The sequence below is a fragment of the Salvelinus sp. IW2-2015 genome, linkage group LG31 (genome assembly GCF_002910315.2).
Source record: "Salvelinus sp. IW2-2015 linkage group LG31, ASM291031v2, whole genome shotgun sequence".
NCBI classification, from domain to species: domain Eukaryota; kingdom Metazoa; phylum Chordata; class Actinopteri; order Salmoniformes; family Salmonidae; genus Salvelinus; species Salvelinus sp. IW2-2015.
The window spans coordinates 28,026,505-28,038,748 of NC_036870.1; the positions used below are offsets into that span (position 1 = coordinate 28,026,505).

General features: G+C 45.0%; 1 protein-coding gene across 2 annotated transcripts in view; it reads left to right on the top strand.

Moving 5' to 3' along the window:
* LOC111956100 (catenin (cadherin-associated protein), alpha-like 1) overlaps positions 1 to 12,244 on the top strand; it is a 117,638-nt gene that overhangs the window by 54,507 nt on the left and 50,887 nt on the right. For both annotated transcript variants that reach the window (XM_023976535.2, XM_023976536.2), the window contains exon 2: positions 1,949 to 2,138. In XM_023976535.2, the coding sequence (XP_023832303.1) occupies positions 1,949 to 2,138 (190 nt within the window). The remainder of the gene's footprint in view (positions 1 to 1,948; positions 2,139 to 12,244) is intronic.

Genomic DNA, 12,244 nt, shown 5'->3' on the forward strand with positions numbered 1-12,244 from the left:
CGTCTCTGTACTCCACACACGTATCTGACCAGAGTTGTTGTCCTTCACCTGTATCGAGCGCACGCTGGGACCACGTGGTGTCTCTGTATCACACGGCTGCCAGCTTGGTGTCTCTGTATCACCAACCGCGACCAGCTCTGCTGTCTCGTGTATTCCTACCACAGCACTGGACCAGGCTTGTGATGCCGCGTGTATACACCCACAGCCTGGTAGCCACCTGTTTCTCTCCGATTAGTCACCCTGCCCGCCCATCGGTTTCTTTGGCTGTCCGCTGGACCACCACGTTCTGACCAGGTTGGTCTCTGCTATCACCACTCCCCGACCAGACCTGTTGTCTTTGTGTACTGCACTTCACTCGCTGCACAGCCCTCTTTAGTGTGGGATATCACCACCGCGATTCCTATGTCCCGACCAGTCCTCGTGTATCCTCTAGTCACCACACTGTATCAACACAAAGACAAGCCAAAAGAAGTCGGAGCGGACGCGTCGCCCCAGCAGGCCATCTCAGTAGGTGGGCCAGGCTTGTCAGCGGTTGCTGCTGGACGCTTTTTTGGGAATCCTGATAAGGACAATGAGAGGGCCTCGCCGTGGGAGAAGAATGAGGAGCTGAAGTGAAGAGGATGGGCTTGGCTCCTATGTTTCGAGAAGCCACGCAGAGCAGAGTACTGGAGAGCGTCGAGTTCTCGAGAAATCGGCTGTTCCTTCTTCCCCTGGGGAAATGTTAGTAGTGATGCATGAGTCAATAAATTCTGAGACTGGTTACATATTGCGTAAGATATGTTTACTATTGTGTCTGTAAAACGACTAGTTATGAAGCTGTTGCTCTATATCCAATAGTTTTCTTGATCCAACCTTATCTCAATTGGCATGTTAATTTATTGCCGCTAGTTGCGGTTGTACAAATACAGTGAGCACTCTACAAATATACTGCAACATGGTAAAATCTCTAATCGAATCGCGGGAAGTAACAATTATAGTAATCGTGAGAATTGGTGTGCAGATGAGCCTACTGTTGGTTAGAAAACAGTTGTTGAGAGTAATGACACAGGAATCCAAAAGGATCATTGACATGAGAATACGCAAAATCCCTCGACATGGCTGGACAAGCCCGCATTAAATTTCATCCTGAAGACAGTTCGTGCCCACCACTTGACACTGTGTCGGCAGTTAACCCGCTGTGGCCTTCACCATCCGGTAGGGCTCGTCTTTGTAAATTAAGACATCCACCATTTCTCTGCTCGCACCTCTTATGAACTTGCGGCTCTATGCTTCAATATAATATAGGCGTTAAAGATATGGTATGAAATGAACTCTCATTTGTGCTTATACTCTTATTGCGTAGTCTGGACATCAATTAAGTATCGGTATACCGGATTAGTTCGTATTGTGGACAGATACCGTTATTAAACAGAGCTGTTCTTGTTCCTGGCCCTCGATTTTTCGCGCCCAAGTCCGGTTTAATAATTTCATACGATACTGGGCTGCTATGAATTCAAATGAAAGGAAGCCATGTTTGACAGATTACACTACTATTTTGAACCCAAAAACCACACACCGCATAGATGTGGCAGACCACAACACACTCCGAGACACAGCGTCAAAACAAGAAGACCCTAAGTAGAAGAGTAGAATTATATAGGGGAGGGACTGTGATGAATAGACATCAATTGCGACAAAAACATTTCGGTAGGGATGCTGCTCTATCTTGGGACTTTCTGTTCTCCTCCTACGTTTCTCCTCCTCTCTGTATCACCACGCTGACCAGCTTGTGTCTCTGTATCACCACGCTGACCAGCTTGTGTCTCTGTATCACCACGCTGACCAGGTTGTGTCTCTAACACCACGCTGACCAGGTTGTGTCTCTGTATCACCACGCTGACCAGCCTCTGTATCACCACGCTGACCAGCCTCTGTATCACCACGCTGACCAGTCTCTGTATCCTCCTAGATCACCACACTGATCAACCACAAAGACAAGCCAAAGAAGTCGGAGCGGACCCAGCAGGCCATCCAGAGGGTGGGCCAGGCCGTCAGCGTTGCTGTGGGACGCTTTGTTGGTGTAGGAGAGGCCATCGCCGTGGAGAATGAGGAGCTGAAGGAAGAGATGGGCATGGCTTGTTTCGAGGCACGCAGAGCAGGTAACTGGAGCTGTGTCTGAAATTGCGTCCTTTCCCTGTGTAGTAGTGATGGGGGAATAAATTGATACGGTTACATATTGGGATATTATTTCTGACGATATATAGTTTTGACAATATCTCAATATTATTTATTGCGCTAGTTGGCTGTACCTGCACCAAAACGCAATAAAATCTCTATCGAATCGCAATACATATAGAATCGTGAGAATTGGTGTGGCAGATAGCCTAGTGGTTAGAACGTTGGGCCAGTAACCAAAAGATTGCTGGATCGAATCCCCGAGCTGACAAGGTAAAAATCTGTCGTTCTGCCCCTGAACAAGGSAGTTAACCCGCTGTTCACCGGTAGGCCGTCTTTGTAAATAAGAATTTGTCTCAACTGACTTGCCTAGTTAAATAAAGGTTAAAAACATTTAAAAAATTGCAATACATATCGTATCGGCACCTAAGTATCATGATAATATCGTATTGTGAGGTCCCTGGCAATTCCCAGCCATACTATATAGTACACTACTTTTGACCAAAACCCCATGTGAGCCCTGGTCAAAAGTAGTGCARTATATAGGGAATAGGATGCCATTTCGGATGCTGCCTAGGAGTCCAACTGACAGAGTGTTTTTGGGGTAGTTTTCATCATAAATAAATGATTTAAAAGTTGTTCTCTGCCTAGACATCACTCTGCTATCAAACACAACCGCACCGGAGGCATCCAGAAGTAGGAGGCTTTGTTGTTTTTGTTCCTTTATGAGTGAAGTTGAGCTGAAGGCTAAAGTGAAGTGAACAGAGTTACTGCTGCTCTTGCCTGAGGGGGGGAAAACAGAACAGAGTTACTGCTGCTCTTGCCTGAGGGGGGAAAAACAGAACAGAGTTACTGCTGCTCTTGCCTGAGGGGGGAAAAACAGAACAGAGTTACTGCTGCTCTTGCCTGAGGGGGGAAAAACAGAACCGAGTTACTGCTGCTCTTGCCTGAGGGGGGAAAAACAGAACAGAGTTACTGCTGCTCTTGCCTYAGGGGGGAAAAACAGAGACCGTGAAAAGAACAGTGTGCGTCAGGTTTGGAGAAGTACAGAGCTGGGATGGGAGGAGGAGGGAGAGAGAGGGAGATAAACCACTTTTCCAATCTTTTTGGCTCTACAACAAAGAACAAACACATATACATGAGCAAATACAAATCTTAGAATCAACTATTAAAGACTTCCAGAACTCACTGACTTCTCCAATTACATTGAATGAACTACAGGACAAAATAAAAACCCTCCAACCCAAAAAGGACTATTGTGTGATGGTATCCTCAATGAAATGATCAAACATACAGACAATAATTTCCAATTGTCTGTACTAAAACTCTAACATCATCCATAGCTCTGGCATCTTCCCCAATATTTGGAACCAAGGACTGATCAACCCAATCCATAAAAGTGGAGTTTAATTTGACCCCAATAACTACAGTGGGATAGGTTTCAACAGCAACTTTGGGAATATCCTCTGCATTAACAGCAGACTCATACATTTACTCAGTGAAAACAATGAACTGAGCAAATGTCAAATTGGCTTTCCTACAAATTACCATACACAGACCACATACAGTTTGAAGTCAGAAGTTTACATACACTTAGGTTGGAGTCATTTAAACTATTTTTCAACCACCCACAAATTTCTTGTTAACAAACTATAGTTTTGGCAAGTCGGTTAGGACTCTACTTGTGCATAACACAAGTAATTTTTTCAACAATTGTTTTACAGACAGATTATTTCACTTATAATTCACTGTATCACAATTCCAGTGGGTCAGAAGTTTACATACTGTGCCTGTTACTGTTGACTGCCTTTAAACAGCTTGGAAAATTCCCGAAAATTATGTAATGTCTTTAGAAGCTTCTGATAGGCTAATTGACATAATTTGAGTCAATTGGAAGTGTACCTGTGGATGTATTTCAAGGCCTACCTTCAAACTCAGTGCCTCTTTGCTTAACATCTTGGAAAATCAAAAGAAATCAGCCAAGACCTCAGAAAACAAATTGTAGACCTCCACAATCTGGTTCATCCTTGGGAGCAATTTCCGAACACCTGAAGGTACCACGTTCATCTGTAAAACAATAGTACGCAAGTATAAACACCATGGGACCACGCAGCGTTCATACCGCTCAGGAAGGAGACGCGTTCTTTCTCTAGAACGTACTTTGGTGTGAAAAGTGTAAATCAATCCCAGAACAAAAGCAAAGGACCTTGTGAAGATGCTGGAGGAAACGGGTACAAAAGTATCTATATCCACAGTAAAACAAGTCCTATATCGACATAACCTGAAAGGCCGCTCAGCAAGGAAGAAGCCACTGCTCCAAAACCGCCATTAAAAAAATCCAGACTACGGTTTGCAACTGCACATGGGGACAAAGATCGTACTTTTTGGAGAAATGTCCTCTGGTCTGATGAAACAAAAATACAACTGTTGGCCAAATGACCATCGTTATGTTTGGAGGAAAAAGGAGGATGCTTGCAAGCCGAAGAACACCATCCCAACCGTGAAGCACGGGGTGGCAGCATCATGTTGTGGGGGTGCTTTGCTGCAGGAGGGACTGGTGCGCTTCACAAAATAGATGGCATCCTGAGGAAAGAAAATTATGTGGATATATTGAAGCAACATCTCGAGACATCAGTCAGGATGTTAAAGCTTGGTCGAAATGGGTCTTCCAAATGGACCCAAGCATACTTCCAAAGTTGTTGGCAAATGGCTTAAGGACAACAAAGTCAAGGTATTGGAGTGGCCATCACAAAGCCCTGACCTCAATCCTATAGAAAATGTGGGCAGAAATGAAAAAGCGTGTCTGAGCAAGGAGGCCTACAAACCTGACTCAGTTACACCAGCTCTGTCAGGAGGAATGGGACAAAATTCACCCAACTTATTGTGGGAAGGCTACCTGAAACGTCTGACCCAAGTTAAACAATTTAAAGGGCAATGCTACCAAATACTAATTGAGTGTATGTAAACTTCTGACCCACTGGGAATGTGATGAAAGAAATAAAAGCTGAAATAAATCATTCTCTACTGTTATTCTGAGATTTCCCATTCTTGAAATAAAGTGGTGATCCTAACTGACCTACTTCAGGGAGTTTTTACTATGATTAAATACAATTTTGAAAAACTGAGTTTAAATGTATTTGGCTAAGGTGTATGTAAACTTCTGACTTCAACTGTATTCAACCTGCGAACCCTAATTGACAAACAAACCAAAACAAAGTCTTCTCATGCCTCATTGATTTCGAAAAAGCCTTTGACTCAATTTGGCATGAGGGTCTGTTATACAAATTCATGGAAAGTGGTGTTGACGGAAAAACATACATTATAAAATCCATGTACACAAACAAGTGTACGATTTTAAAATTAGCAAAAGAAAAAACTTTTATTTCCACAGGGCCGTGGGGGTGAGACAGGGATGCAGCTTAAACCCCACCCTCCAACATATATATCAACGAATTCGCGAGGGCACTAGAACAGTCTGCAGCACCCGCCCCCACCTTACTAGAACCTGAAGTCAAATGTCTACGGTTTGCGGATGATCTGGTGCTTCTGTCCCCAACCAAGGAGGGCCTACAGCAGCACCTAGATCTTCTGCACAGATTCGGCCACAATGGTGTTCCAAAAAAGGTCCAGTCGCCAGGACAACAAATACAAATTCCATCTTGACAGCGTTACCCTAGAGCAAACACAAAACTATACATACCTCGACCTAAACCTCAGTGCCACAGGTAACTTCCACAAAGCTGTGAACGAGCTGAGAGACAAGGCAAGAAGGGCCTTCTATTCCATCAAAAGGACCACAAAATTTGACATACCAATAAGATCTGGTTAAAAATACTTGAATCAGTTATAGAACCCATTGCCCTTTATAGTTGTGAGGTCTGGGGTCCGCTCACCAACCAAGAATTCACAAAATGGGACAAACACCAAATTCTGCATGCAGAGCAGAATTAGGCCGATACCCGCAAATGATCTAAATCCTGAAAAGAGCCGTTCAATTCTACAACCACCTAAAATGAAGCGATTCCCAAACCTTCCATAACAAAGCCATTACCTACAGAGAGATGAACCTGGAGACGAGTCTCTGTTCACAAACAGAGCCCCAGGACAGCAACACAATTAGACCCAARCAAATCACGAGGAAACAAAAAGATAATTCCAATGTGTCAAGTAATTAACAAAAAAAAACAGAGCAAACTAGAATGCTATTTGGTCCTAAACAAAGAGTACACAGTGACAGAATACCTGACCACTGTGACTGACCCCAAATTATGGCGAMCTTTGACTATGTACAGACTCAGTGAGCATAGCCTTCCTATTGAGAAAGGCCACCGTAGGCAGACATGGCTCTCAAGAGAAGACCACCTATGTGCACACTGCCTACAAAATGAGGTGGAAACTGAGCTACACTTCCTAACCCCCTGCCAAATGTATGACCATATTAGAGACACATATTTCCCTCAGATTACACAGACCCACAAGGAATTTGAAAACAAAATCCAATGTTGATAAACTCCCATATCTACTGGGTGAAATCCCAGTGTGCCATCACAGCAGCAAGATGTGTGACCTGTTGCCACAAGAAAAGGGCAACCAGTGAAGAACAAACACCATTGTAAATACAACCTATATTTGTTTATTTATTTTTTGTTTTTGTACTTTAACTATTTACACATCGTTACAAATCATATTTTATGTCACATTCGCCTCATACATCAGGTGCAGACCTTACAGTGAAATGCTTACTTACAAGCCCTTAACCAACTATGTATGCAGTTAAGAAAATACAACAAAAAAATGTAGAGATAAAAGTAACAAATAATTAAAGAGCAGCAGTAAAATAACAATAGCGAGGCTATATACAGGGGGTACCGGTACAGAGGCTATATACAGGGGGTACCGGTGTCAAGGTAGTTGAAGTAATATGTACATGTAGGTAGAGTTATTAAAGTGAATATGCATAGATGATAGCAGAGAGTAGCAGCAGCGTAGAAGGGGGGCAATGCAAATAGTTTGGGTAGCCATTTTGATTAGATGTTCAGGAGTCTTATGGCTTGGGGGTAGAAGCTGTTTAAAAGCCTCTTGGACCTAGACTTGGCGCTCCGGTACCTCTTGCCATGCGGTAGCACAGAGAACAGTCTATGACTAGGGTGGCTGGAGTCTTTGACATTTTTTAGGGCCTTCCTCTGACATCTCCTGGTATAGAGGTCCTGGATTGCAGGAAGCTTGGCCCCGGTGATGTACTGGGCCGTACGCACTACCCTCTAARGCCTTGCGGRCCAGACCGAGCAGTTGCCATACCAGGCAGTGATGCAACCCGTCAGGATGCTCTCGATGGTGCAGCTGTAAAACCTTTTGAGGATCCGAGTACCCGTGCAAAATCTTTTCAGTCTCTAGAGGGAGAATAGGTTTTGTTGTGCCCTTTTCACGACTGTCTTGGTGTGCTTGGACCATGTTAGTTTGTTGGTGATATGGACGCCAAGGAACTTGAAGCTCTCAACCTGCTCCACTACAGCCCCGTCGATGAGAATGGGGGCGTGCTTGGTCCTCCTTTTCCTGTAGTCCACAATCAACTCCTTTTGTCTTGATCACATTGAGGGAGAGGTTGTTGTCCTTGCACCACATGGTCAGGTCTCTGACCTCCCTATAGGCAGTCTCATCGTTGTTAGTTATCAGGCCTACCACTGTTGTCATAGGCAAACTTAATGATGGTGTTGGAGTCGTGCCTGGCCATACAGTCATGAGTGAACAGGGAGTACAGGAGGGGACTGCGCACGCACCCCTGAGGGGCCCCTGTGTTGCGTATCAGCGTGGTGGATGCGTTGTTACTTACCCTTACCACCTGGGGGCGGCCCGTCAGGAAGTCCAGGACCCATTTGCTGAGGGAGGTGTTTAGTCTCAAGGTCCTTAGCTTAGTAGTGAGCTTTGAGGGCACTATGGTGTTGAATGCTGAGCTGTAGTCAATGAATACCATTCTCACATTGGTGTTCCTTTACCCCAGGTGGGAAAGGGTAGTGTGGAGTGAATTAGAGATTGCATCATCTGTGGATCTGTTGGGGCAGTATGCAAATTGGAGTGGGTCTGGGGTTTCTGGGATGATGGTGTTGATGTGAGCCATAACCAGCCTTTCAAAGCACTTCATGGCTACAGACACGTGAGTGCTACGGGTCGGGTTTCATTTAGGCAGGTTACCTTAGTCCCTGTGCCAAAGAACACTATGATGGTCTGCTTGAAACATGTTGGTATTACAGACTCACAGGGAGTGGTTGAAAATGTCAGTGAACACACTTGCCAGTTGGTCAGCGCATGCTCGGAGTACACGTTGTGGTAATCCGTCTGGTCCTGCGGCCTTGTGAGTGTTGACCTGTTTAATGTCGTTGTTCAGCCACGACTCGGTGAAACATATTATATTACAGTTTTCAAGGTCCCATTGGTAGGATATACATACTCTTAGTTTGTCCCATTTATTTTCCATCGATTGAATMTTGGCTAGCACTACGGATGGCAAAGGCGGATTAGCCACTCGTTGTCTGACCCTCACTAGGCTCCCCGATCTCCTTCCGCGAAATCTCTGTTTCTTCCTCCTGCGAATGACGTGGATGAGGGCCTGTTCGGGTGTTCGAGTATATCCTTCCCGTCTGACTCATTAAAGAAAAATTATTTGTCCAATTCGAGGTGCGTAATTGCTGTTCTGATGTCCAGAAGCTCTTTTCGGTCATAAGAGACGGTAGCAGCAACATTATGTACAAAATAGCACGGTTGGTTAAAACGGCATCCATCTTCTCCGGCGCCATCATACATATACAACACATATATATACATACATACATATACTGTATATATATATATATATACATACATACATATATACTATACACAATTTATACACAATATATATACACAACTTTTGTGAGTGTAATGCTTACTGTTTGTTTTTATTGTTTATTTGACTTTTGTTTATTATCTACTTKACTTGCTTTGGCAATGTTAACAAATGTTCCCATGCCAATAAAGCCCTTGGAGAGGGAGAGAGAGCCGTTTCCCTCTCTTTCAACACTTTTCGTGGGAGGGGGATATCTACACCACGGCTATCAACTCCCTTTCAACCGAACAGTGTAATGTATTTTTGAGCCGGCTTTGCAACTCTTATCCAGCGAAAAATAGCAAGATAAATATGGGGACGAAGCCTAAGGCCTGAAGCCCAATCTTATCCTGTTGATAAGTCCAAAACAAAATTTCACAGGGTAAGTATTTAGACCCCCAACACAAGGGATAATAGGTTTGTTTGGGAGAAGCGGCATGTGTAACAATGTCTTTAATCCCCCAGTGTGCTGATTTGAAAAGGGCTAAACCTAGACAAAAGAGAGCTGGTGGGAAACGTCAGCCACAGTGGTCCACTGGCCAATTCATTCCTTCTACTCCTATCTGCCATTTTCTTACCTTCTATACTCTATTGAGAATCTGAAAAAGAGAGAACGTGTACTTTTCCCTCTGTCGTTTTGGAACGGAATGAAGTTGTCTTTAAATCTGCAGGAACGGATTTATGGCCTCTTAACGTGTAGCCAGAGGGAGGGAGAGACTAAGCGGGRCTCCTCCAGCGCAGGCAGGGAGACGGGCAGGAAGGGAGAGTGGCAGGCAGCAATGGAGGCAGACAGACAGACAGGCACGCAGGCAGCATAATTAAATAAATAAGAAAGGTGATTACATTACTTTAATTTGGTGATCTCCATCATGGAGCGACATCGTAGATAGGGGCCACTGAGGCGGAGTTGTTGGTTTCAGTCTGTTCTGCTGGACCAGCCCAAACAAATMAATGTCGCTAGCTGAGGTTTTGGGAGGCAAATACTGTATTAAGAGTTTTGGATAGTCAGTGTTTAAAGGGGCCCCGGCCCTGTATCTCTAACTGTCCAAGTCAGTGCAACCTGCAGGCTGTAGACAACATAGCATCACAATCACCCTGTTATAAGACTATCTTTATGGTAAGGACTTTTTACAAGACTCCACAGGTTTTAATGAAGTCAAGTGTTCACCCCTTTCAAATACCAAGCAGCAGAAAACAATTCCCAATGAAAGAGAGCTTAGTGATAAAGAGACATGGTGAATAAACGGGGGAACTAACACACCGTCAGCAGTCAGGCCTAGAACAAGAATACAACACTGTTGTGAAGCAACACTGTAGGGGAACACTTATGCATACAAAGCCCTTCCTTTGGCAAATCCGACCACGATGCCATCTTGCTCCTACCGTCTTATAGGCAGAAACTCAAACAGGATGTACCAGTGACTAGAACCATTCAACACTGGTCTGACCAAGCGGAATCCACTCTTCAAGATTGTTATGATCATGCGGACTGGGATATGTTCCGGCCAGCCTCAGAGAACAACATTGATCTATACGCTGACTCGGTGAGTGAGTTTATTAGGAGGTGTATTGGAGATGTTGTACCCACTGAGACTATTAAAACCTGCCCTAACGAGAAACCGTGGATGGATGGCGGCATTCGCACAAAACTGAAAGCGTGAACCACCGCATTTAGCCATGGAAAGAGGTCTGGGAGTATGGCTGAACATAAACAGTGTAGTTATTCCCTCCGCAAGGCCATCAAAGAAGCGAAATGCCGGTACAGGGACAAAGTGGAGTCATAATTCAACGGCTCAGACACGAGACGTATGTGGCAGGGTCWATAGGAAATCACGGACTACAAAAACAAAACCAGCCACGTCACATACACCGTCAGGCTTCCAGACAAACTAAACACCTTCTTTGTCTGCTTTGAGGATAATACAGTACCACCGTCYCGGCCCGCTAACAATCGCCATCACACTGCATACTGCCCTATCCCATCTGGGCAAGAGGAATACCTATGTAAGAATGCTGTTCATTGACTACAGCTCAGCATTCAACACCATAGGACCCTCCAAGCTCATCATCAAGCTAGAGGCCCTGGATCTCAACCCTGCCCTGTGCAATTGGGTCATGGACTTTGACGGGCCGCCCCAGGTGGTGAAGGTAGGAAACAACATCTCCACTTCGCTGACCCTCAACACTGGGGCACCACAAGGGTGCATGCTCAGCCCCCTCCTGTAATCCCTATTCACCCACGACTGCGTGGCCATGCACGCCTCCAACTCAATCATCAAGTTTGCAGACGACACAACAGTAGTGGGCTTGATTACCAACAACGACGAGACAGCCTACAGGGAGGAGGTGAGGGCACTCGGAGTGTGGTGTCAGGAAAACAACCTCTCACGCCAACAAAACAAAGGAGATGATTGTGGATTTCAGGAAACAGCAGAGGGAGCCCCCCCCCCCCCCCCCCCCTATCCACATCGAAGGGACAGCAGTGGAGAAGGTGGCAAGTTCTTCGGTGTACACATCACAGACAAATTTAAATAGTCCACCCACACACAGTGTGGTGAAGAAGGCGCAACAGCGCCTCTTCAAGCTCAGGAGGCTGAGGAAATTTGGCTTGTCACCTAAAACACACAGACTTTTACAGATGCACAATCGAGAGCATCCTGTCGGGCTGTATCACAGCTTGGTAAGGCAACTGGAGCGCCCACAACCGCAAGGCTCTCCAGAGGGTGGTGCGGTCTGCACAACGCATCACCGGGGGCAAACTATCTGCCCTCCATGACACCTACAGCACCCGATGTCACAGGAAGGCCAAAAAGATAATCAAGGACAACAACCACCCGAGCCACTGCCTGTTCACACTGCTACCATCCAGAAGGCGAGGTCAGTACAGGTGCATCAAAGCTGGGACCGAGAGAAAAGCTGAAAAACAGCTTCTATCTCAAGGCCATCAGACTGCTAAACAGCCATCACTAACTCAGAGGCTGCTGCCTYCATTTAGACCCAATCACTGGACACTTTAATAAATGGATCACTAGTCACTTTAAACAAAGCCACTTTAAATAATGTTTACGTATCTTACATTACTCATATGTATATAGTGTATTTTATCATCTATCTATATTCTACCATCTATTGCACCTTGCCTATGCCGCTCGGCCATCGCTCATCCATATATTTATGTGTACATATTCTCATTTGTCATTTAGATTTGTGTGTATTAAGTAGTTGTTGGGA